At 43.0% G+C, this 27935-nt stretch overlaps 1 protein-coding gene across 1 annotated transcript; it reads right to left on the reverse strand.

Moving 5' to 3' along the window:
* Positions 1 to 6315: 6315 nt before the first annotated feature.
* On the reverse strand, positions 6316 to 27602 carry SENP5 (SUMO specific peptidase 5). Its single transcript, XM_030280052.4, has 10 exons — positions 27445 to 27602; positions 20171 to 21744; positions 16996 to 17101; positions 16709 to 16856; positions 16056 to 16103; positions 14076 to 14153; positions 10684 to 10821; positions 8936 to 9019; positions 7492 to 7542; positions 6316 to 7401 (listed from the first exon to the last, which is right to left on the reverse strand). The coding sequence occupies exons 2-10, from the start codon at positions 21120 to 21122 to the stop codon at positions 7291 to 7293; spliced, it is 1716 nt and encodes a 571-aa protein (XP_030135912.4). The 5' UTR covers positions 21123 to 21744; positions 27445 to 27602; the 3' UTR covers positions 6316 to 7290.
* Between the last annotated feature and the right edge of the window lie 333 nt (positions 27603 to 27935).

The raw sequence follows: 27935 nt of genomic DNA on the forward strand, positions 1-27935 counted from the left end.
TGTTCCAGGTCACTCAACCCAAGAAATCCCATCAGCAGAGTAGAATAAAACGGACACAAGGGTGAAGACATGGCAGTGCAGTTCATTTTCCATCCACCACGGGGATTAGCATAATTAATGAAGTATTTAGAAGCTTTTAGAATGGGAAGCAATGCCACCTAGTGAACAGGATGGCGTGTGACAGACAGGGGACACCTCTCTGAAGGCTGGTCCCTGGGTGAGGTGTTGATGCAGCAAGTCCCACTGCTGCCATGAGGTGAGCAGTGCTCTGGACAGGGCATCCGAGCAAGGACCATCCAGGAATCCCAGCATCTGCCCCCGACTCACCAGCTACACAAACACAAGTTCAAAGACATTTTACCAATGAATAATTTAAAGAAAAATACATTTTCAGTAGGCCATGAATTTAAATTTTCCTTCAACAAGACCTTTTAAAGCTGGAAAATATACAGCTCAAAAATGACAGATGGCTTTAAAATTAGAGATCAGATTATATAGGAATTTATAAAGGTATTGCAGAGAAAAGTGAGCACTGAATGTTACTAAATTTAGGATAAAGCCTGAGCAGACACCAGCAATTAAATAAAAATTCAAGAAAATGCATGGCCCAGAGGCTGTCAGTGTTTGGCAGCGGTTGACAGCCACAGCACAGTCCCAACTCACTATAAGAGGGCAACCAGTTCTCATTCCTCTGCTGAACCATTTTTCATTAAAAGATGCAAATTGTGAGCAATTCAGACTCCACATAAGATATTTGATGCAGCCGTTTTTTGGAGTTTTGGGTAGGGTTTTTTTTCCTCCCCCTAAAAGAATTCCTGGTTTTGTTTAGTTATTTGCAAAACCATGTCAAGTTATAAGCATATGACCACAAATCAGACAGAAGTTGCTACTGATGTGGTTTCTCCCCCCTCCCAGCATTTGCCACGGTAATACGGAGTTATAAAAATAACAGTCATGATCTATGGCAGGGCAGCAGTTTGATCAGACTAAAGACCTCTGGTATGCAAGGCTTCTCTACCAAAAAATGTTTCGGCCAATTTGTAAAATTGATGGGACTCTGGAGTAACTGCACTGGAGCCAAACACTTACATGTTTGATACAGGGGGATTTTCAGTGGATTTGATGGTGGGTGGAAGGTGGTGGTGGGGGGTTGGTTTAACACACACATTCTTTCTGCAACTGCAGCGCAGACGTCGCTGAGGAACGTGTGAGAAGACAACCACCGACGTGGCAGCGACACGCAACCAGGAGACACCATGGCCTGGTCAGCCCGTGAGCTGGGAGCAGGAGCACAGCAGCACACGCTGCTCTGGTGGTCCTTGCGTGACATCTGGTGGCCAAAGAGTACCCTGGGAAGATCCATCTGACTCAGGCAGCACCCAGAGAACCCCCACAGCCCCCAGAAAGGCCATGAGCTACAGCCCTTCTAAGAACTGCATCAGAACTTAAATGCTCTGTTTCTGATGTTCATTCAGGTAAAATGATCAGAGAGTGAATTTGGAAGCTGGACCTTTATGCTCCCTGTTTTCTAAATAGCACTGATCCCCTCAAAATACATCCCAGTCCCTTCTAAAGACTAGGACATGACATCTGGGGACAACCAATTGCTTACAAGTATCTTAAGTAGTCCTTAATTCAAGGCATTACATTTAATTACTTAAGAATATTTTAGCTATATTCATGTTCTAAAGTAAAAAAACCATTCACCTAAAGATCCATTACCAGAGAAAAAGCCCGAAACTGCCAAAAATTCAGCTCTGAAGACTCTTTTCTGGCCATTAATAGTGAAACAGGAGCATTTCAGTATGCAAAACTGAGAGCACATCTCCTAAGCCAAGTTTCCTGAATGAAAAGGGAACATACTAATTGAAGAATTACCCTAAACAATCTGTACTTCAGACTTATTTAAAAACAAAAAAAAACCAGCAACCCCCCAAACCTGAAACCCCAAGGAAGCCAGACCTGAAAGGTGAGCTGCAATCTATTGGATTTGTGAACACCTTCCCTTAGAGCAGCCCCATGGAGCAGCAGCGCCTGCCAGCTCTTCAATGGGCTGGAGCTGTCAAGAGATGCTGAGGAGAAATTATCAAGCCCCAACTGCCCTCAACAAACGTGATGCTCAGCTGAACACTGCAGAGAGAATTTCTTCCTTTGCTGCAGTTGCTGCCTGCATTACGTTGATGTAAAATGCACAGGCTTGAAGCAAGACAGAGTGTCCCTTTGTGCAGAGCAATGATCCCTGCAGAAGGCATCTCTTCCCTGCATTCCTCTCCCACTCATCTCAAAGGTTTCCACAAACAAGATGGCTCCTTGTCTGCATCAAGCTCTATATGTACCATAAACATGACCTGACCCACATTATCCAGTTAAATACATATTTTTTAAAGCTCAGTTTCTCCCCTGCCTTTCCTCCCACAAAACATTTATCACAAGGCGGTGCAGATTCCCCAGTGGATTTTTGATCCTTCCTCCTCTCAGCCACTCCCCAAAGTTGCCTGTAAAGAGCCCCAGGTAACCTTAGTGTTTAGGTAAGGTCTGGAACCTCAAGGTGCCAGGTTAGGGGAGATGAGTTACCAGCAATGCTGAAATGAAATCCAAGAATTAAGAACACATCAGAATTTCAGGCAGGAGCTGGAGCTGCTTCGCACATGTTCTGCTTACTTGTGTTGAGAGAAAACAAACCAGTTGATTTCTCAAGATATTTCACTCCGTTTACAACAGTTTTTAGCTCTATAGCTTGTAATATTACATACTCTGAAATGAAATTCAATCCCCAAATCCTTCTAGCTGGTTACTCATAAAACCCATTAAGTTCAGGCATAAGCAAACCAGACTCATCTTTTTCCCTCCCAGTGCCTATTACATATAAATAGTAATTATTGTTCCTGGCAAGGCTCTAGTGTCTCTTATGATTCTGTACTTTAATGATCTGATTTCTTAGTACTTTCCACTGAAGAATATATTTAACAAGCCTCCATGTTTCCTCCTCCATGATAGGATTTTTAAATTATGAATGTAATAAAGACAATGATGTTGCCAGTCTCATGATTAATAGCTTAAAGAGACATTTGCTAAGCCTTCATTCTCTCTATTATCACAAATTCACAAGCTGTATAGCTTTGTAACATGCAGCAAAGACAAGATTTAACTCTATAGTTACACAGCTAAATCCACAAGCAATACAAGAAGGGCATTAGTGTAGTTTGATCTAGAAAAGCAATCTAAGTCCTCTGTGTTCTGTTGACAGATTAGTGTTTTTTAAATGCCACCTTAAAAGAAAGTGTCTAATGCAAGATTTCCACCCTTATTTATGCAATGGGTGACATCTCCAATCTTGTAGGTTGTCAGAACTTAAAACCACAGTAAGTTACATCACTGCGAGACAGAGAGCATCATTAGTGTTCAGCTCAGAGTTACTGAACTAATCAACTGGAGAGGCTTCTCCTAATAACACATCCCAAAACAAGCTGCTACAAACATTCCCTCAAACATCACATTGGTTGCTTTTAAAATTAAAATGAAACCAAACCACTGAAAGAAAATAGGGTTTATGGTAAAACTCAATTTTATTACTGCACAGGAACATGGGCTTCATTCAATGCAAGAGCACACCCACAGTGCACAGTCATTGCTCAGTGGAGTTAACTCTGCAGCACTTTCCAAGGTTTAAATTTTCATGTTGAATTGAGTAAATGCTACAGTAGATAACGCCAATCAAAAGTCTGAGAAAGTAAAGGTAGGTTAAGCATTACGCTGGAGATTCAACACAAGCCAACAGCTCTGTGCAAGCCTGACTGGCTTGGTGATCAGTGCATGTGAAACATTCAAAATATCACCTTCACCATTCAAGAGAGCCAGGTAAGAACAGAACAACTGCATATTAGACACCACAAAGGTCCAGCCTCCATTCTGCAAGTACCAGCAGCTCAGCAATAGGCATCTCTCTACTCACCTTGCAGAATCAAGGCCACACTCTGCATTTATTGATTTGTATCAGGGGCACAGTCATTTAAAACTATAGATAAAAGCAAACGAAATGGAAACTGCTAATTCATTTTCAATTCTGTTTAAGGTTTATTACAACTCAGGTAGCTTAAATTTGTCACGCACGAGGCAGAGGCTTCACCAGTTCTGGGACTATTTGTATAAATCAGCACAGCGAGACAATCTCTTTGGAACAAGTCGTGAAATTTAAGCATCTGCCAAACCAGTTCAGAGTGATTTATGAAAATCTGAAGATCACATTAATGGAATTGCTAACAGCCATAACTACATCCACATAAATGTGCCTCTCATAATAAAAACACTCTACATAGTTCTGAATGTTTTAAGAACTAGTAAAATGACTACAGATTATGAAGTCCATCTCCTTTAAGGCATCAAAGACATTCTCAAGGAGGAGTTAATTAGTCCAGTTTCACAGGATACACCATTACAAAGCCTGAGATTCTGACTGCCTGTGATTAATTTCAACACTGCACCAACATACTTTGCTTACATTAGATCTGTTTTCAATTTCCCCTCCTTTTTTTTTTCAGAGGCCCCTCACTGGTGTGTTCACAGCTGGAGACTCAAGTGCAACTCCTCTGAGCTGCCCCATAACCAAGTGGAACACTTGTCAGGAAACCTCTAGATGACAAGAAAGCACATAAGAAGTACTTTCCAACATGCATGTTTCCCCACCCTGTTCCCCAGTTCACAAGGCAGCAGATTCAAATGCAAGCCCCCTCCCCTCAAACGATCTGGGACACACATGCACTTGCTTCAAAGCACCCACGTCCAACACACAGCTCACAGGAATCCTGAGCTTTGGCTGATGCTCTGATAAGGGGATTGTGATTAAAGGCTCCTCACAATCTCTCATACAGAGCAAGATGGATGCCTACCAACCAGTAGTAGGCACCAAGCCTTAGGAAACAACTGTGCAGTGTTCCAGTACATACCCATGCAATGAAAAATATCCATCAACAAGGCAACTTGCACAGAAAAATAAGGGTCTTTCTTTGAGGCATTGAGCCTCCCAGGCTGGTGGTCTCACAGGACACCTTTCAAGCTTCCTTACCAAATTGCTCAAGTTCTGAAAATAAAAGCAAATTGCTCATGCAGCTCTTTTTTTCCACTTCCTTTCTGCCAGGAGTCTTACTTGAAAGAAAATAAAGCCTTGCTTTCATGGACCCAAAATGGCACCACCTCCACATCTCTTCCTGGCCACCCAATTCTGTGTACTCCTTCCTACTGGGATACACGTTTAGTAGCAGGTTATACTGAGATAAGAACTGTCCTCTGGGTTAGCCGTGGCCTGAACAGCTGTCCCACCACATAAGCACTGGAACCATTCATGTGACACCAGTGCACAGAGAAGATGAGAATGGCAGCACTGGCTTGTATGTGTTACCCCACAGGAGGAACTACATCCCAAGTTTCAGTTTTCATGGAAGTCACCCTGCACTGCTCACAAGCACCCACCTCAAGAAGATGCTGCTGTCCTGTCAGTTACACCTCAGGGAAACACAAATAAACCATGTGCTGTGGGGTGCTCTGCACCATACAGTGGGCAGATCTATGTTGCCTATCTGGGTTTTAGGTTCTTTCTGATTCATAAAGTTCCTCATTTAAATTACCTAACCAAGTGCTTAAGGCTTTCCTTATCTTGCTAAATTAAGCCAGTCCTTGCCAGCTGCCAACAAGGGGAAGTGGGAACACGCAAGGATACTGCAGAAACTCCTTCTCCAGCACAGCAGTGTGCACGTGCTTCCACTTCCTGGCCTGACTGTGCTTGGCACTCCCTCCCTTCTCCCTCCCATCATCTAGGAGGGATTTGCACCTGGCTTAGCTCAAGTCTGAATTAATTTGCAAGACAGGGAAGTCAAAGTAGTTTTCCTCCATCAGAACCAGGGTTATGGATGGACAAAAAGTGAAGCTGTGCAGCAGATGATGTTTAGCAATGAAAATACTTTTCCTCTGGGCTCATTCCTGTATCTGGCAGAAAAACACAGCAAAGACATTTGCCGGTGTAGCAGTGCCAGACAACAATCTCTTCAAACAGAAGTAGCTCTATTCAGCAAGGAGCACATCACAGTTTACAGACCAAGGTGAAAGCCCAGCAGATCCACCCCTCTCACTCACCCTTTGCCCAGTACAACAACCCTGCAAAGGTCAGGGCTGGGCTCGTGGGCTCCCACCCCTCTGAGCAGGGTGACATCACCTCGCTCTGTGTGCACTGCACCCACCACAAGCGCTGCAACTCCCAACCAGACCCATCGGTGCTACTGACACACACAAAACCAGGGGTGTTCGAGACAATCAAACAGCAGATGCAACAGAAATTAATTAATTTACATTTGAACAAAAGCAAAAGCCAACAGGAGGTTAAAGACAACAAGCTTTGAAGACAGAGCTGAAGGGAGAAATGGTACATTTTCACTGCATATCATGGATCTGAGAAATGACTCAAAGCCATCTGAGATGTAAACAGTTACTGCCAAGGAGTTTATCTTGCTATCTAAGCTGTGACTCTTCAGGGCCAGTTTCATAATTCTCCTAAATGCACACATCATGGAGACTTTTGCAGCATCTAGGAACTTACCATCCATCTGACTGACTGAACACTTCTGTACTTTCTATTATACAGACAAGTGCTGAAGCTTTATTTGTGCAAAGACTGCTTTTTATCTATAGGGACAGGCTGATAATGACAGCCAGAGAAATGCTAACAGAACAAACTTTATTAGCAACTTGAACTATTTGAAAAAGGGTCTTCACAAATTAAAGCTGTAGATGACTTTAGCCACCCTAAAATGTGGTATCCAGTATTACACAGCCACAACAGGGACAATGGAACTATCATATACATTCTAGCTGTTCTTTTTATGGCATTGATTTTTTTTTTGATACATTCAAAGCATTATTGCATCAGAAAACATATCATGCATCTTTATTTCTCCAAACAAATTCACCTGTATTTGTCATTTCTAGCTACACCTCAAAGGTGCCCCAAATCTACTGTTTCATGGTTTTAGTTGCATGCTTTGCCTATATGCATGCTGAAATAATAAATATTAAATACAGGAAAGAACATAAGAGAACCAAACTGACATTAGGAATAGTCTACGGCAGCTCTGTTATGTTCTGCCAGTTAAAGAACTTTGCAAAAGATTGAGGTAACAACAGTGGCCACACCACTCAGCTGAGAATCGCTCAAAATCCATGGAAATTTTCAGAAATTCAAGTACACAAACACCAGCTGCAACTTGTCAGAAATGCCAGAGAAATTAGGTTGGCTGCATTTTATTAGTCTATTAGCTGGCGTTCACACAGCTCCTTGTAAATCCTTTTTCTCACTCGGGGCATATCTTCCTGGGAGAACTGAAAAGGCTGGTCTAAGGCGAGGCACTTGCAGTACTGGGGAAAAGGAAAAGGCTTGGTTGAAAAAAAGGACATTTACTACATGAACAATACAGGCCATTGATTTTTAGATAAGAATACTCTTACCTGGAGCACAAAAACCCCACAGTCACTGTCATTTTTCTGTTGTGGAATGCACTGAAAGGAAAGGAAACAACCAGAGACACATCAGATTCTTATCCTTTTACTTACTTAGATCCTTTCGTTCTCTAACTCCTGCTTAAAGTCCAAAAGGAGACTCAGCATAAGGATTAGTTGTTTCATGCTCAGAGAGAGCTATCTGGCAGCTCCAGAAACTGGAATTGTAATTACTTCCTCTCATCTCGAACTTTGCAAGGTGACACTCAACACCTTGTTAGAATAACACCTAATATTTAGAAAAATATATAGTGTAGGACAGAAAATAAATTATAAGTCTTACTTACAAGTTTATTTTCTTTTAAGTGACCTACACAGAACAGCTTCTCAACTAGTTTAAATAAATGTTTGTACAGCATTATCTACTTTACACAGGACAAAACTATATCAGCAAAGTCACACAGGCCTAGAGGAAGATTACTCTCAGCATCCATGCTACCAGCAGTGGCTTTCTTCCCCCAGTCACACCAAAAGGTTTCAGAGAACATGACAAATGGTTCATCACTAGGCAACAGGACTGAGCAAGGCAGTCTCAAATGATAACTTTCAACCTTCATTATTTCCTCAAACATGCTCAATTTTGATATGCAGAGCTAAAAAGTCCCAATCACTAGTGCTATTATGTCTCTGGCACTTGAAAGGCAAAGTAATTGTTTTTTCTCAACTTCCAGATCTTCTGCCTCACAGAATGCCAGAGGATGAACTGACTGCACAGGTTGTGCATGAGTGCGGAGAAGAATCATTCTATCATTGTATCAGCATCTAAAAATAAATCTGTGCAAGGAGGGAGCTGTTGGAAGTATGTCTAGTGTGCAATGACCTGTTTTATATCTTTGGAGCCATTATGGGATGGCTACGCAAATTACATATTCCCTCATTTACACTACACACAAGTTATTCCCTTTTATTGTTGCCAGACTTTGTTTACTTGCGATCAAACGCAATGTGCCACAAACAGCCCTGGAGACCAAAGCCCTCTATCCATAGCAAACATAAAATATCAGCAGTAGCAACACCAGCCTGCTCCCTCCTGCTCCAAAGCCCATCCATTCAGAACAGCCCTTTCAGGAGAAGGGGGGCAGCTGAGTGTCCAGCTCAGTCAGTCCTTGACCTTGTGTCATTATGGACACCAGCTGCAGGCTTAACTGTGCACACATTTAATTGTCCAGAGAAGGGCTCAGATCACCAAGCCATTTGCAGAACGTGCTAAAGCCCTGGTGGGAGCTGAATGACCAACAGAGCTGGAATTCCCATGTGTAACTACCTGCATCTCTCCCAGTACCCTCTATGTGGGCAGCATGAACCCATTTACTACTTGTACAAATATATGAATTTAGAAGCAGCTTCATATAATCTACCACAAGACCCCAGGGCTCAAAGTGCTGCCATTTACCTTTGTCACAGCAGTCTGCCAACCCTGAAGGAACTCGGGGCGATTCTTCTCTTTTGCTTCAGTCAGCAAATACTTTCGAATGTTCTTTAAAGAAGAAAGGAAAAAAAAAAAAAAGCAACATTATTCACCCACTAAAGAACAGGAGAGAAACACTGACTGCTTGGTTGGTATCCTTTTGACAATGAGGACAAATTTCAGGTGAGCATTAGGAGATGAGCTAAAATCTAGAGGTAAAGAAATGAACTCTGGTGGGTACTGTGCCTTCTACCATCAAGGTTCATTTTAGTCTATCAAGGGGAGCTCTAACACCCCTCAGCCACACTGTACACTGCTCTACTTCATACTAGACTAGCTGTGGCACCCAGGGACAAGGTCAGAGTGCTCCCAGACATGCAGAGAAAAACAGAGCAGCCTGGCATGTGTTTTTTCCTGGCTTACTGGCTGACACCAAGGCCCTTACGTTCAATACGACTGCATTTTCCTGCTGGAATCTCAATACAAAATGCTCGAGTTCTGCAGCTAATCAACAAAGCTCCAGGGAGAGTTTTAGTGACATACAGGAAAAAAAATAGGCTGACACAAGCGAAGAGAAGGAAGCAAGATAAATGAGACTATGGTCTTGGGTTAAGCAAATCTTACTTCTCTATAAACAGACTGGGCATTTATAGCACAATTTAAACACTGCAGCACAGAAATAGTCACCTTAGTGTGTAGATCACAGTGAATTTTGGGGTATTGCTCCCCTCCTACCCCTACAACAGGCAGAAATAAAATTTCCTCATGTCTGAGACACTCAGGTGCAATGGGATGGGACAGATCAGGTTGCAAGGCTGCAGAAGAGACCATAGGGCTGATGAGAGGGATGGCTGGTTCATGCTGCACGTTCACAAGCTAGAGAGCATGAGATTTCTTGCTCCCAGGACAAACATTAGCTTCATCCTCAGCAAATGCCAGCAGGCATACCGTCTTCATTCAGAAGTCCTAGCTGGGAACTCTCCTGGGTACAATAATTACTACTCTTCAGTAAGCCAACAACTACACACAGTTAAAAGTAGAGGGCTGCTGCATCAAGCAAGCAATTAAGTTGACAAAATTAGCTTTTGTAAGAGGGTCATTACAATTTGCTAAGCCCAGCAAAAAATTCCTGGCTGTTCTTTATCAGGAAGACTGATAATTTAACTCCAGTGTTCAGGTTGCAGCCCTGAAAAGTTGCTGAGTTCTAACCAGAGGCCAACACCCCGTTTCAATGCAGGACAAGGAAAAAGGCAACACGCTGTTAATAGCACAGTAACACATAAACCCCACTGGGCAACACTTTGGCATCTTCAGTCCTGTGCTCTCACCCAGGCAACCTATCCCCTAAAGGACCACAATTTATCATTTATCCTAAACACAAGTCCCTTAACAGATGAAAGAAATGCCCTCACTCTTCCTGGGGTGGTTCTGCTTCCCCAAGGCTTTGAGCTCCTGCTTTTTGTGGGAATGCCAAGTCAGAGTCACCAAAGCTGTGCTGATTACACGGTCAGGCTAATTGGGCAATAGGCAGTTTGACCTCAGCTCCTGGCTCTGGTGTGACCCTTGAGCTCTGTGCTTCAGACTCCTCAGCAGGACAGGCTGATTCTCATTTCATACACAGCAAGACAATGACAGACATACCACATTTAAAGTTTATGGCTGAACAGAAACAAAGGGGGTGTGTTTGTTTAAGAAAACAGTTCAGACTTTGCAGACACAGCTGTCACTCTTACCTCTACACAAAACTTAAAATGAATGCCTTGGGAATCATAAAATGAAATAATTCGACTGGGGATGTTCACAGTAATGAGGGACCAGTGGACTTCCAGGTGAATAGGAATTAACAAGAGAGTCTTCTTAAACAAGTCCACCTGGCAAAAAGAACAACATATATTACAGAGTTCCAAGGCAGAAAGCAAAGCAAGAGATTAATTGTATCCAAGTTTCCTCTCTGCCACTCCATAACTGAAATATTTTGCCCCCTCCACTCTTTCCCCATATTCTTCATATTTATCTAATACACAACGTATTAGCAGGCACAAAAATACAGTTACAGTCCAGAAAGTGGCTGAGGAACCTTGTACAGTATCAGAATTAATCACTACTGTATTTGTGACAAAATCCTGCTCATGTTGCACCACAACATCTGTGTTGAAGTGGGATTTCTTAGGTAATGATGGCAATAAAATTGAGCCTCGGTTTAGGTTAGCTCTTCATCTCTTCAGTAATGACACTTGTCCAGCGTGAGCACCACTCATTTCTATCAGAGCTGCTGATAGAAATGAGTAGGTGACAGACCTTGGGGCTGTTGATGAGAAGCTCAACACAATGCAGCCATGTGCATTCACAGCCCAGAAAGCAAACTGCATGCTGGGCTCCATCACAAGCAATGAGGCCAGCAGGTCAGGGAGGAGATTGTGCCCTTCTACTGAAGCTCTCACAGGAGACCACACCTGAAGTGCTGTGTCCAGCTCTGAGCTTCCATATGTAAGAAGGAGGTGGACGTGTTGGATCAGGTCCAGAGGAAGCCAAAAAGGCCTGGGGTACCTCTGCTATGAAGACAGACTGAGGGCTTGGGGCTGTCCAGTCTGCAGAAGGGAAGGGTCAGTAGAGACTTTATAGCACCTTCTAGTACCTGATGGGCTACAACAAAGCTGGAGATGGACTTTGGACAAGGGCATGGAGGGAATGGCTTTAAACTGACAGAGGACAGGTTTAGATTAGATGTAAGAAAGAAATTCTTAGATGTAAGAAATAAATTCAGAAGGTGTACACCCTGTGAGGGTAGTGAGATGCCAGAGAAGCTGTGGGTGCCCCAATCCTGGAAGTGTTCAAGGCCAGGCTGAATGGGACTTGGAGCAACCTGGGATAGTGGAAGGTGTCCCTGCCCATGGCAGAGGGGCAGAACTGGATGATCTGGAAGGTCTCTTCCAACCCAAACCACTCCATGATTCTATGAAGAGGCTGTAATTACAAATACCCCACAAAACCAGCAAATTTGCAGTTTGACCCCTTCTGCTCTAACACAGGCTCTGGGACTTGCCAGAGGAAAGCAGAGGAGTGCAGGATGCTTTGGTGAACAGAGGAAAGGAGGGCAAGAAGGTAGAGCAGATTCATCCTTTCTCAAAGCTAACATTGTAGCAGATGTACTGTGGTCACAGGCAAGCAAACAAGGGAAAAGGTCTTGAAGTACAGAACAAGTAGATCAGATGCAACACCCCCGGTGTCTGTATGGCAGATGAGCCCTTATGCTTTTGGAAGCCAGCCAAGCCAGGGCCTTTCATGATCTTCCTTCTCCTAGCTCCTCTTGAAAGAAGTGTCTAATTACTGGGGTTTTGGTGGCACAGTCCAGAAAATAAGCAAAAATAGAATCCTGAACTAAATGAACTCATCCTGTGGGAAGATTTCTAAGCTTTTTTCCTGTTTTTTTTTAAGCACTGTGCAATTTGAACAGTACATAATTGCAACACTACTGGCAAGGGCAGGTCTTTTGTAGGAAAGAAAAGTCTATTTCTTGAGTAACAATGGGAAGTTGAAGAGACAAAAAGGTGTGGGCATTCACAGCAGTTATCAGCCGAGTCTGGCTTACAACAGTTCTTTGATTGTGACAAGCATCGACCCTGCTCCCACCTGCAGAAACTGCTTCCTGACAGGATTACAGCACACTCGCTGCACACTGATCCATCACTCCTGGAGAGAAGCACAGGGATGTCAGCCAGCAGCAAGCTGAGACCACAAAGGAAAACTGGAATAAGAGAAATGAACTACATCTTCTGTGATGTCCAGTAACAGCAGAGCCACACTAAACTCAAGGGTCCTCATGTGGCCCTAGCTGTGGGATTACTGCAGGTGTGCAATCCTGCAGCAGAAGAGTAGAAACAGGCAGCCAAAAGTTTGTCTTTAGTTATGAACTGATGTACAGGAAGAGTGGTGGAAACCCAGATTCACTTCACCACGAGAGCAGAGTCAGCTCTGTGTCACGACAGCGAACCAGGAGTGCCAGTGTGATGGGTGATCAGAAGGGACAGACACTAACAGGAGCTCTGAAACCACTGCAGCCAGAGCCAGCACAGGATATCCTGTATCCCAGGAGAAAACATTTACAAAACATGGTGCAATACTCTGGTGTGTTTAAAGAGCAGAAACAAATTCCCCTTAACTGCACACTGCAGGATGAAGGAGTCTACAGAATCCTCCCCATAGAAACTGCTTAGTTCTCATTCTTGCTTGAGAGATTCTTCAGGAATTTAAGTGTAAATATCTAAAAATTGTCCTGTCTCATCAGGTACCTCTCAGCAGCAACTACAATACAGATCCTATTTCCAGAATCTACCTTAATTTTGGGAGTTTTTACAAAACTTGGGTTGCTGGAGAAAAGGAATGTTTAAAAAATAATATGTGAGAATATTAAGCACTGATATTCCATCTCTCTTTAAAGAGATTTTTAATAAATTATATGAATAGATTTTATATTTGGATAATGAGTTCATCTCTAGCATTTCACAGATGTGTGCTATTTAAGTACTTCTGCAGAAAGATCATATATTCAAACACGGCCTTTGATTAGTCTTGCCTCATCTCCCTTATTAGAAAGGGCAAATGTTCATAGAAAAAAAAGGAAAAAAGAGAGTATTTCTTTTTGCATTAGCTATCCCTGAAAATATCACACCCATGATTTGGTGTGGGTTCTGGAATGCAAGGTGAATTCTGTTCTTGTCAAGAGGGTCTCTTTTTTGCTTTCTAGTACCTGGTATGTGTTACTTGGAGTAACAATTTGATTTTGTCAGAGAATGCCAGGCTGAGATAAAAGGAAGAACCAGAACTAAGTCCGCTCTCATGTAGATTAGTGTACCTGGCACTGTCAGGAGCAGTAAGAGACATTTCTTGCAGTTAAACTAACAACTTGCATGAACATACACAAAGAGATAACCTCCCACTGAAGATTTAGCCATTCCAAGTACAACATACCCGTACTAACTTGAGTAGTGCCACACTACTATTTTCATCAAGCCCTTCCCCCTTTGTACAGCTCCTTTGCAAATAACACACAGTAACCCAGCTTCAAGTTAGTGACTAAGCCCAGACCAGCAGAACCCCAGCACTGATGACATCATATTAAAGGTACCTTTTTAGTCCATCGTTTTACCCCATTATATCCTTTGGTTACAAGCTGTCTATGAAAAAAGCTGTTAAAGAAATGAACCTAAAAAGAAAAAGAGAGAGAGAGAGAGAGGAGCAATGAGCACAGAAATTTTCATGCACAGTCATTCCCCTTCCCCCAGGATAATTTATACAAAACAACTTGTAATGAGGCAATATTTAATGTAGGTTTAGAAACAGAACCCCAGTAGGGACAAACAGAGGCTTTGCCAAACCTCAACTCTTACTGTTCTTCAGCAAGCTAATAAAATAAGCCTTATTTCCCTATAATATATCATGTGAGCCACTGCAGCATTTATATTTACATTTTTGTATCTCCAGGCATACCATGTTTAATTTTTTTGCTGGGGACAGACTTGGGAGAAAAACACCAGGACAAGGAGTTAGTTTTTGTTGTTCTTTACAGGGGTCAAGGAAGAGAACACTGGACTGGAAAAGCAGGGGTGGTGGAGAAGGGAGTAACTTCTGGCTTTAGTTGCTGGAAGCTGAGACTCAGAAGAAGAAAATTGATCAAAACAGTTATGAGATTTAGCCCAACAACATTGTCTTTGGCGTTCAACTCTTATGATATGAACAATATTCTGCTATTGAGAAATACTTTTTAAGGTATGACTGATCCATTTGGTAAGTGAAAACCAACATATATGAAAAAAATGTAGGCTTATAAAAAAAAAAATTAGCTCCAAGTTAACACTATTATTTCCTGTGCTTAGCTTCTTGTAATTATACTAACAGATTAATACAAATAGAAATCTGCAACATCTGTTTTTAATAATTATGCTAGTGTAGAGGTGGTAGAAGGCTTGAGCTGTTACTTGAAAAAAAAAGTTAGAAAAATTCAGCATCTGAGAACACAGTCTAATAGCCATTAGCTATGCCAACAGACTTCAAAACCACATTCTGAGGTGCCAGCACAAAATCTCCCATGAGGATTTCAATTATGCACGAGGAAGAAAAAGCAGACACAAGCAAACAGATACAATCTCCAATACCCCTAGCCTAGCACACTCAGGAAATATGGAGAATACTAATGAAGAATCACCATCACCTCCAATCAAAGCAACAATGCTCTTTCTTCAGAGCTTGAAGATTTTACTAGTTACATTGTGCAGAGCTCATCTAAGAATGGCTTTGTTTACTTCTTCCTTTGTGGTCTCACCTGAAAACTGTTCTGTCCCTAAACAGATGGGTTTTTATAATTGTCACTCCTGCAAATTTAGTTGCAAAATGGTGGTGGTGGGGGGATGTTATCTTGATTACTTTTTTTTTTGCTTTCTTTTTCTCAATTGCCACCAACAGTCAGGCACTGCAGTTGCAAAGCTGTAAGCATTCTGAGGAGGATGCACAAAACAGAGTCCTGCAGAGTCAATACTGCCAAGAAACCAAGCAGCTCCACACAAATTCACATTCACCAGGCAGGCAGCTGACACAGCTTGAGCTGTTACAGCCCCCACAGCTACGAGGTGGGCGGGAGGGTGAGTGCAAGCAGCACATGTGCATGGTTCAGATGCTAACACTCATGGTTTGTCATCTCAGCAGAAATCCATCTCCATCAAAAATTTCAGCTGAAACACCAGGCTGGTGAGCAAAGGCATGAATACAGCACTTGAGAAGCAGATAAGCTGGAAACAGAAACCTCTAGGGAAGTAAAGAGAGTGGGATGGGCCAAAACAGGGCACGTGTCTTCTATAGGTACATCACTGACATTAGGCTACCACAGAGACCACCTGCAGAGCTAATACAGTCAGTCCCTGAAACGAGAGCAACAGCACTGAAAAGGGAAAAGGAAAGGTAGAAAATGTGAGCAGCACATAACAAATTATAATGGAACCACTCAGGCCATTGTTGAGTTGAATCCTGATTCTATATCTGAAATGTGCAAAGTTTCACCCTCCCCTCTCCATCTCTCATTAGGTACATTGGTGTAATAACAAAACCCCCTCACCTTTTCAGGGACTGCATCCATTACGAGTTCACCATACATGTTAATTATCTGAAAAAGTTAGTAAATAGTTAAATACATACATCACAATTTTCTAAGACCCAAATTCACAAGTGCCCATAAAACATAGGCCCCTAGCCACTTAAATCAGCAATATGGAGAAGAGCCTTAAGAGCCACATTGTCTGAAGGACAAGCACTCTGCAACTAATAGTGGTCATCCTGGAGAGAGACTGTAACTAGCTGCTTGAAGTCTGCCTCAATCTTAAATGTAGTTTAATTCAATTTAAATCTACTAGTGCATGCCCTGGGCTCTGCAGCCTTCCTGTTTTTTTGGCTGTGGGCCACAGTTTGCTGTTTCACTCTGTCATTCTTGTAATCTGCTCAAGCTTCAGGATGGGGAAAGTTACTAAAACCTATATAAGTAGCCACTATTTTATCAAAATAGTCCAACATCATTTGTTCAAAAGGAAACAGTCTAACTGTCACACCTCCCAGCTTCCAGACTTACTGCACCTGTCACTGTAAAGGCTGCCCACCACTCCTTTAACTTGTGAAGTGTAAAGCAAGGACAGCCCACCTGTAACGCCAGCAGAAGGTATACAACTGGAATTCTAATATAAATGGGCTAAAAAATAAACACCAAGCATCTCTGACCTGGTCATTCAGCCAGTTCTGGCCTTCCAGTGTAGCCAAATCATCCATATCTAGCATGTGCTTATTATAGAAGACCCGGAAATTGCAAGTGGAGGTTTTTGGATGTTTTTCCCGATACTTCATGATTTCCCTGGTGATAAAAGGTTTTCTAAAACAGGATTGAAAAGGCAGAGAAAAATCAAGGCAAGGTCATGTCAAATGGTTTCTGTTCTGCTAGCTGTTAGACAGCAGTAGCAATGCAAGTGATTTGCTCTTTACCAAGTGTACAATATGATACTGCTACACACCTATGGGAGAAATCTTCATTAAAGACTTCTTTTAATCTTCCCATGACATCTTTTTCACAGAGTGGTACTAAACTGCCATATTTCTTCATAACTTCATCTAGGAATCCTTTAAATATACCAGAAAAATTTAAGTGCAAACATATAAAAAGCTCCTGAGTTCACCAATCCAATAAAGCTCTCAGTTCTTACAGGTACAAGCAGCAGTCATTCTGCACCTGACCAACATGCAGCACCACCACACATGGCAAGTACATATTAAAAAAAAAAAACTAAGCTCAAATTGGCAACATAAAATAAAAGCGGGGGTAGGGAAATAAAGACAAAAATAAAAATGCATGAATCTGATCACTCAGCTTCACAGGAAAAGATCAGCCCCTGTTCTTGCCATACACATACATATCCACAGCAAACTAATTATACCAGTGCTAGAGAAGAATCCATCCCCTTCCCTGCTTCAATTAGCATTTTAAATCATTTTACTGCAACGTGAAAAGCCATCAGTTCCTGCAACAGGTTTCATTGAAAAGCCAGTATCCTGTCCTTATGGCAGGCAGAATGACTCCCCTCAAATGCAGGCAGCTGGAGCTGGCAGTGTTTGCAGCCTGCTCAGTTCCGCTGCTGCACCACAGTGCACGGAAAAGGCGCCAGAGACTCCCAGCAAGTTTAACTCCTTTACCCTTGTCTCCTAGGGATGGCATTTAAGGTGACACAGACAACCATGTCAGTCTGTCATTGCCCAGGAAAACACTGAGCAACCACACCAGAAAAAGATATTAACTTGGAAAATCAAGAGATGAATGCTGGAAGAATTGAAAAACCTAGGAAATAGACTTTTTTTTTCTTCAAACACAAGACTGGAACACTGGAGATATAAATTCCACATGAGCATCCAAAACCACTCTGCAAATGAAAGAGAATGGAGAACGGGATTTCAACACTTGAAAGAAGATCAAGTTCTCCAGCTCTCTGAAAAAAAAATTTCAGATGCAGCAGAAAACATGTGTTCTGTGTACAGAAAGCTGGATCTGAGATCAGAGTCCAGGAAAACTGCATTAATCCAAAGTCCAGGACTCTTCTGAGGGTGGGGTGAGATTGCAGAGCACCACTGGATAAGACACTGTGTGCTTACTAAAGTTTTAAGAACATTTCCTAGGATAGGAGAAAGCAAGACAAGAGAAAGACTGGACAGAAAAAGTGCCAGAAGATCAGCAGTAAGACTAAAAACTGAAGGAAAGAGACCAAGAAAAAACCCAAAATACAATGAGCTGAGAATAGCAGTGAAGATATAACAAGAAGTGTGACAGAAGGAAGGAAGGGAGGAAGGATTGAAGAACAAGATCAAACCACCACGAAGCATTCTTCATGGGAAAAGAACCTTCTTGCAACTCTACCACACTTTTGCCTAACAGCTTTTATCCCTTACATCTTAGTACACTGTGTCAAGGAAGATGTTTCTCACTCTGGCTAGAAGTCTAGCTAGACAATGCATGGGGCTTATGAGTGAACCTTATTCTGTCTAAATATGTAAAAATTTAAAAGACTTTTTACTAATGCACAGAGGAAGGACTGTTCTTGTCATTCCAGCTAAGAGCAGCAAAGCTCCAAACCTCCAGCACTACTGACCTCACTTGGGCTGATTTAACTCAAGGAAGAGAATACCAAGTTCAGCCCTGGGGCAAAATCAGATACCCATCATGAACAGGATTTACCATGGGCTGTTGGATACATAATAGCACTTCTGAATGCGCTAAGCATTGCAGCCCATTAACGTCAAGTTCAGCTGCTGCAGAGAAATTCAAAACCCAGAGCAGCCCCAACACTTGCACCTCCTTCATGTTTCTACCCCAGGAACTTCTGCCAGGTTAGCACTATCTTTTAGGGTGCAGTTAATTATTAACAACACTCTTAAACACATGAGAACTCCTGTACAGAGTTACACCACAACTAAAATTCTTCTTTACAGCTTTTCAGCTGAGAAAGCGCAGAAATACCATACTATCAGACCGCAAAACTTTAACATTTGCCACCCTGACACAACCTTGGCTCTTGCCTTTTATAGAAGGACTACACCTCTTTTTCTGATGGACAAACTTTTAAATTCCATCGCAGAAGTGATCTCTTCCCTGGGTTACCACAGTTTCTCTCAATTTCTCACAGGGCATCTGGTCCTTGCGGGATCACATAAAGCCAGTGACAGAGGTACACCTCCCACACTAACAGATATCTGTACAGATACAGATGTAGAGAGCTAACTCCTCTCTTGGAGTTCACTCTCTCCTTCTTCACATTTTGCTTTAGAGAAATCAATTGCAACATTGAAGGATAAACAGGCAGAAAAATCAGAGCACATCAAACTTCAAGCAATTCCTTTAACACCCATTGACACCAGCTTTAAGTTTATGGGACTCTAAAAAGCTAATTTTTCCAAAGGAAGTTATCAGAACATCTCTGAAGTTACACTGATGCTACAAGATGGCACAACGTGTTAGCTTACTGCTCCTTACTCTGTCTGTAAAAAGCTGCTACACATAAATAAGACACCAATTACTATTTTTATCATGCTTCTCTTTAGAGAGACTATCGAATACTGCATGCTCAGCATAGCACAAAAAAAACACTAAAGCCTTTTTGCTGAACCTTTCCTAGGACCAGTTTTTTAAAAAATATTGTCTCATAGGATTCATTAAACTTACTCTATGAACAACTGGAGAGAAAACTAAGGGACAATGAACAGTATTTGGCTATTAAAACCTAAGTTTAAGTGATTTAGTGAGCAAGAGAAGAGAGTAGAAAGATAGAAGGAAGCATTAGATTTTCAAAAAACAAATTAAGAATAACAATTGTCAACCAGTTAAAAACATGAACCTTCTGATTCCACATGATAAGACATTTAAAATTTCTATCAACAATTTCCTGCAGATTCCAATTAAACTACATTGTATTCTCTAAAACAAAATAATCTTAAAATAGCTTGTCAGATAAACATTCATTTGTCCCTACTTCATGCAGCTCTCCTCTTTGCAGCCTCATTTAATCAAATGTTATGCTAAGTGACCTTTACAATTCAGAGTAAGAAACCAGTTTTATAAAGGATTTAACACAATATATAAACTCCACAATACACGCAGCAGTTTTCAGGAACTCCTGGGTGCCCTAAGATATTTTAAAGGTATACCACAAAGCCACGTTGCCAACTGCTCATCAGCCACCCGGGAAGTTTTCTGACTGTTCCTTTTGCCTCCCTTCCGAGTTCCTGATTTCAGTCCTGTGCTTTCTGGTGAAGGCTCCTCCAGAGGACTTTTACAATAAGGGTGATCTAGCAATTTTGAACTAAAAATGTCCAGGTTTAAGGAGCCTTCTACTTCCATCTGGCTAGAGCTGTCCTCATTCTGTGTCAGCTCCATGGATAAAGGTCCATTTGCAAAATTCTCACTGACATCAGAATCCTGCAAGGAGGATTGCAACAGAGTCATTCCATCTACACCCACAACCTCCTTGGATTCTGCACCATCTTGATCTGAAACAGCAACTTCTTTTCCTGTCACAGAGACAACAATGTCAGAGCAATAATCCTCTGCAAGAGCCCCGTTGGTCTCCACCTGGTGCAAGGTTTCTGCCTCTGGAGAAGCTCTAACATGCAGTTCTGGTGGGACAGCATCCACACTGCCACCCTGCCTTCTGGATTCTGGATCCTCACAACACGGCTCAGCAGACACATCCTGTGTGTGGCAGATCTCAGGTGCACTTATTTCATTCTCCGCTCCTACAGATTTGGGTGTATTATTGTTCATATCTGATAAGCTGTATCGCTTCCAAAGACGCTTACTTTTAGATTTCCAGGAGGAAAACAAATTACACAATCCACCTTCGAAATCCCGCTGAAGCGTTTCTTGATGGTCCCTTGTAACTTTCTGCACCCACCTTCGCTTGATTTTTCTTAATTTGCAAGTTTTGCCTCTTGCTCGAAGTTTCGGGAATTTTATAATTCTATACCGAAACCTAACCATAGAAAGTTTCTTATGCATCATAAATAAAAATCTCTTTTTTACAGTATGATGGTTAAATTTGGACCTCTTTAGAGCTGTCAAGGGGCCACAAGTTCCATTCCACTCCCTTTGCAACAGCATTTCCTTTTATAGTTGTTTAAAACTACCAGGACTGTGTTGCCCTCATCATTATTGCTCTCCTCCACGCTATATACAAAACCACCTTTCTTTACAGGTAAGGCAGCACCTTCCAGCGAGCCACATGAGACATACTGGATATGGCCAGAGATGCTATTGAGAACAGCAACAGTTTTAAATTCTTCATTCAAGGGATCTTCACTCTGAAAGGATTCATTGTTGAGTTTCTTTACTGCTTCTCCAGACGAGCTTTCAGCTTCATGATAGGGACAGGATCTTTTCGCTCTCAGTAGTTTTGTAAGGAAAGCTGTATAATTCAACAGTAGGTTTTGGACAGGTTTCTGCATTTAGAAGCACAACAGGAGCCCACCTGCTTTGGAGATCAAGTGTCTTCCTTCTGCACCACAGTATTCTGTACAGTTTGTTGTGATTTAAATTCACAAATAGTTGGGCACTCTGTCTTTTCTTCTAAGTTAGGAAAACTTGCTTTTTGAAGCATTATTTCCCAAGCTTCCCAAAACCAGTGGTCCATCTTCCAGACTGAGACAGCAGATGACTTCTTTGCCAAAGCAAATGTCTTTTATGGCTTTTCATTTTTCTGCTGCATTATGATCTTCAAAAACAGCTGAAAGAGTAAGGGAAATGAATTCAGAGTTATCTGGACTGTAACATAATAGCAAAACAGTAAGGCACATTCCTCAGGCCACATGCCTATCTAAAATTCCATCCCTCCTCCAATCACAACCCCGGTCCCTAAGACATTTTCACTTCCACCAAAAGGAAAAACAAATACTGGCTGCAAGGGCTCAGTGTGTAAACAGGCTTTCCTCATTTACCTTCCCTAGAGGTAGGGCAATAAACAGGTAATTCCCACCCATCCCATGCTCCCCATATGTAATTCATGACTCTCTAGCCTGAGGTTAAACCTCTCTCACTGCCTACACCTCGGGCAAGCACAGTTAACCAGCTTGCTGCAAAAGGCTTTTGAAAAACAAAACTCTGAAGTCCAGGTTATCAACAAGTATGTGCAGGTACCCCACACCATCAGCACTGTACAAAGGAGCCCTTACTCTTGTGCAATAAACGTGAGCAGCCTCTGAAAACACAGCCTCACACAGTTTTCCTTTAAAGGAACAGCAAAACACAAACACCCACAGAAATTTTGATTCTCTGACTAGATAAAGAATGACACAGTTTACTCCTGAAGTAATTGCTCTCTATATACAGCAACACCTCACTCTGCATGACACCACCACTATCAGCTTCCATAATCAGTGTTTATCTTTGCATTAACAAAGCAGTACCAACTGCAGCACAGCAGCTAATCATCTCTAAAACTCATTTCCCCACTAAAAAACCTGCATCTCAAAGCGTTCAATAAGGATATATCTGAGAATACACAAGCGTAACAAGTGTAACGCCTGCATAGTAATATCTGTTTGTCTTGTAATATCTGCTTATCTTCACTACATAGATAAAAATATTAATTAGAAGTTAGAAGAATCCAGAAACTCAAGGGGATGGCAAAAGCAGCACGCACAACATGTGCACTTCCTGCAAACTGTCCCAGCATCACTAGGTACATCCCATCCTGTATTTTACAAGTTTGTATTTTTCTCAAGTTCAGAAAAGGACTTTGTCCTGCCCCTCTATCAGAATTATTCTGACTTACAGACTATTATAAGTTTTGCCTTAGCTATGTCTGTCCTAATCATTACACATAGGCATGTGTAGCTCAAAACAAAGGAGTCTATAAATAAACATAAAACATTAACAATTTTGACATTTAAGGAAAGTATGAATGACAGTTGCAAAACCAGGTATTCAAAGTCTGCCTTATGAAGCTCTTCTGCATTTTTTACTCTACTCATCTTAGACACAAACAGCAGTTGAGTTTTTTTGGGGTTTTTTTGTGGAGGAGTGAGAGTGGAGTGAAAATGCATAGAGGACAAAGAATATAATTTATCACTTGGGTAAGATATTCCCATCACACAGAAAACTGTCCAGAATTCACTGGACTGACAATGTAGAAAGAAATCTGGCTACCTCCACTGATGGAGAGCACAGCTTAACAGTATAAAAGCACTGCAACAGGGCCTAGCTCTTTTGTAACCCTCTATTACTCACCACACAACTCAGTTATCAGAAAAATCAGGACATAACATCTCATGACACAAATTTTTTTGAACTTGCTCGTCTAGCACTCCCATATTTCTCTACCCTAGATACAATTTACGCCTGCTTTTCCACTACCAACTCTTCTGTGTCTGTCTATTACAAAAACATTCCTATATACAAAGCATTCCTTGAGTGGCCTCAGTAAACAGCCAAACCACAGGCTTGCTAGGACAGCTTATTCCAGACACATTTCATCCAGGTAAAACAAACAAACCCAGGCGAATCTCGACATTCTCAACACAGCCCCATACACAAGGAGCTTCTGCAGTGTTGAGCACTCCAAGGAGAGGACAGCAGATGAAGGCAAGGGCTCAATCTTCTCAGGCTCTGCAATAGGTGCCACATGCCTGTCAGCTTTTAAGAACACTCCTGAACAATTTGGAGTCATCACCTTTCTCCTTGCTCTCTCACAGCCAAGCCAAACAGCCTCCACAGACACTGCCTCAGACATAGCAAAAGGCTCTCTGAATGGCCATGGATTATGCAGGATCTGAAATTCCTACAGCTGCCACTGCCCTGCCCAGAGGAGACTGAACTCATGATCATAGCAGGGAAAAACACTGCATCAGATTCTAGCAAAGCTAAGTCCTGGTAACAGAAAAGACCCAAAGCAAACCTGAATGGAGACACTGATGCCACCATTTCAACATAATAGCAACAGCAATGGAAATAGATAATTTGCTCATTAATGTCATGAAATCCAGCTTCTTTAAACTGCAACAAAGGAAGATGTTAGGAAAGCTACTTTACCTACCTGTTCTTCTGTTTAACTTTTAACTTAGACCATAAAAAAAGCTTTAATTTTAACTTACAGGATTAGAAAATATTTCATGTTTGTCTGTGATGCCCAAACAATTTTTTCCACATTATACAATTATTCTGTACAAAAAAGTTTCTCCCTAAAGTGTAAATAAAGTTTGAGTAAACCATTTAATCCACACAAAGTTTTCTTGACATCCCTTCTCCCTTTTCAAACACGATCAGTTTTGAGTCTGGATCCCCTTAAAGTAAGGCCTCCAAAGAGCCAAGACCTAGGAGCTAAAACAGTTCACTTTTCTAACAGCAGTGTTACTTAGAATGACAAAAGATGATCCACATGCAAATACTTAATTAAAGATGCTGCTTGACGAACTTACTTTCCACCAGTGCTACAGGAGTTTACTTGGCACCATAAACCAGCAAGACGAAAGGACAGCTTAGAAAAGGGCTGCTAGAAAAGGAACTGAAGTGAGCACTGTAAAACCAAACATAAAGCAAGCACTGCCCAAAGTTTAAAAACTTGAAGTGAAATATGTCCCCTATTCATTAACAGAGATGAAAAACCTCTGAACTGAGGAACTTGCACCCCTAACAGAGCTGTTTAGCCCGTCAGTGGAGGTAGCCAGGTTTCTGTGCTGTGTGACTGCACAAGGATGCAGTACTACACCAGAAACCTCAGACTCAAAAAGCCCAAGATGTACACATCCCAAACACCAAAAGTGAAGGAAATTTACTCTAACTCACCCCTTTAGCTGTGTTTGACATACTATCTGCAAATGGTTAAATATTAAATGGCACAATCTCTTTTGCACTGGATGAAGACAACCCCAGACTGTTACACCTCTATATTAATGGCAGATTCTAGATTATAGATTTGCTTTATACTTGAATTTTTAAAAAATACGTTTGAGAACCACTCAGTTTTCAGAATGCTTATCCCAAGGGCTCTGGTAAGATACAAGCAAACATGACTCTAGCAACCTGACATCAAGCACTGCACACTTGCATGGGAATGGAGGAACATGAGGCCCTCAATCCTTTATGAGTAACAAATTCAGTGCACGCACACACACACTGTATTTTCCTGAGATCAATCAGCAATCGCTCCATTTGCAACTTACATGGCTGAAACTTACATCACCTTCAGTGGAGCACTGTAAAAGATACTTCACATTCATCTTTCACCCAATTACAAGCCTCTTAGTTTAATCCCTCATTAGTCCTTGGCAGTCCTATTTATTTTTGACAGTTTTACAGACCCCAGGTTTTAACTGAAAAACACATGAATGGGGAAAGTAATCCCATCAAATGCTGCTAACAATGCTACCAAAGGTTTCTAGCTGACACCTGAACTGTCAGACCATAGAAGCCTTTCGCCCACACAACTGCAGAACAAACCCACAGCACTGCAGAAGAGCTGCTCCTTCCTACTTAAATCACCACAAGCCATCTATGGCTGCATCAGGGTGCCCAGTGGGTCAAGAGACACATGGAAATTTTTCTGTTAAATAAGCTTGTTTCTAAGAGCATCAGTAATGTAAATAAAGTGAACAGCTGTGAGAGCATGGCCTTGTGCAGGCAGGAGTAATTCATGCATCACCTGCTCCCGTGGGAGGCAGTTCTTACAACATCCAGAGCTCAGCCTTTCCCAGTGGAGGCCTGGGCAGCTCCCAAGGACAGGAGGTACGGAGGAAAGAGAAAGCCAGCCTGAAACTATGGTGTGCAGCTGAGATATGCTGTGCAAGAAGATGCCCTCCCTCCGCCAAGCAGGATCCAAAATTGGAAGAGACAGAGGAAGCTGGAGAAGGGTGTCTCTCCTCAAACCACCACGTGGCCAGAGCTAAGCTGATAAGGTCAGGAAGTCTGAAATTACTCAATTAGCACATGCAAAAGCAGACTCACAGCACTGGCAACTATCCCTTCTTCTCTTTCTTTCCTGACCAGCACAGTTCTGTGAACTGTTAAGCAAACATTTTGTCCCAGAGGTGAAGCAAGCCCTAGGGAAAGGCACTTTGACACAACATAACTCATTAGCACAAGACCATACAGAAATAGCCAAAGTCCGAAGTTACTGACTCAGAGGAACAGAGCAGGACATGCAGCTGGTGACCTCATGGTCACACTGCAAAGTTTCAACTCCTACAGTTACCACGGTCTCTTCTCTCAACCAGCACTTCTGGGAACTCACAATCTCACCTAGCTGGCTACATAACTACTACATTTATTTTTGGCAAGGTGATAGAATTTACTTACAGAAACATCCTCCATTAGGCTAATTTTGGATTAATGGAGATATATATATTAGATACAGAACTTTTAAGAGACATACTGTCACAAATCAGAGATGGAAATTTTCTAGATTAAAGAACCCAAAGATCCTTTTCTATAAGCAAAGCATAAAGATATAAATATTTTTTAATCTTCAGGCTTTAGACTGATTTTAATGAAATGTGACTCAGATTTTGTCCCTTTCCTTCCTGACTACCTCTGCAAGGCAGAAGCACGGAAATAGCTGAAACAAAGTCCATCAAACTTTGCTGTGCAAGCTCTGTGAAGGGAACAGAAACTAGTATTTCATCTGAGGTCCTTGAATGTGTCTGAGGTCAAGGGTCTTCCTGATGCTTTCTGTAGGCCCTCCTTAAGAGAGAGTGTATTTCTACAAGTATTAAACACATTTTCCTGCGGCTTTTAAAAATTACTTCTCTTCTTGTGCTAGCAACATGAAAAGAGGGTATTACCAAAGGCATTCCATCTCTCTTCTGAGCTGGAACCCTGGGCTACAACAGGTGGAGTTTGGAAATGAGCACGCTAGTTATACGCAGCCTTTAGCTGAGCAACACATCTCTGCTGTGCCTGTCCTGTGGCTCAGCACCCACAGCTGCTGCTGCTGAGCTCCCCGTCCCTCCTGGCCAGCACAGCTTGGAAGGGCTGAGGGAGGGGAGAACAATTAGTACAGGAGCAGATAAGCTCCGTGCTTACACTGCAGAGACTGCGAGTCTCAGGGAGAAGACAGCTTGGGGACAGAGTGGGGTCGAGAGCCCAATGACGGACAAACAAAGCTCTTGCAACACCTGAAAATTCCCTAATACAGCTTCCCAACCCCATCAACGCGCCAGCTCTCACAGCACCTAGTCAGGGAGAGCCTAGTCACAGCGTGCCTGGATTCCCGCGGCTCCCGCAGGCCCGGCCGCAGCCCCGCGGCACCCCCGGCCGGGCAGGGCAGGAGGCCGGAGCGCCGGCAGGGCCGGGAGGCAGCGCAGCCACGCGCGGCGCCCCGCGGCCTCCGCCCGCCCGCCCGCGGCCCCGCGCTGGCAGCGCCCGGGCCCCGCCGCTCCGCGGGGCCGCGCTCCGGGCGGGCCGGGGCCGCCGCCCGCCGCCCCCCGCTCACCTCTGCCCGCGGCGCCGCCCGGCTCAGCCCGGCCGCCGCCTGGGCCGCGCTCCGCCCCCGCCGCTCTCGGGCCGGAGCTGCGCCGGCGCCGCCGCGTCAGCCCCTGCGACGGGCGGGGAGCGGCCGGGCGGCACCGCGGGCAGGGCCCGCCCGGGCCGCCAGCGCGGCGCAGCGGGGCCGGAGCGGGCCGCGGGGCAGGGCCGGGGCTCGCCCCGCCCGGCGCTGCCGTTCCCCGGCCCGCCCGCGCTCTCCGGGAAGAGCTCGCGGGGCACGCGTGGGGCCGCTGAGCTGCGAAGCCCGCGGTGAGCCGGGCTCTCCCTGCTGCCCTGGTCCTACCGGGAACGGCCGCGGAAATGAGGCACTTAAAAATGCCAACCTGACTTTTAAAAATAAACCGTTAATTAATATCTTGGTCTGTGGAAGTGCTTCTCAAAAACCCAATTTACAAAATAAGAAACTCAACAACCTGACCTTTTAAAATAAGCCATTAA

This window comes from Taeniopygia guttata, chromosome 9 (assembly GCF_048771995.1).
Source record: "Taeniopygia guttata chromosome 9, bTaeGut7.mat, whole genome shotgun sequence".
NCBI classification, from domain to species: Eukaryota; Metazoa; Chordata; class Aves; order Passeriformes; family Estrildidae; genus Taeniopygia; species Taeniopygia guttata.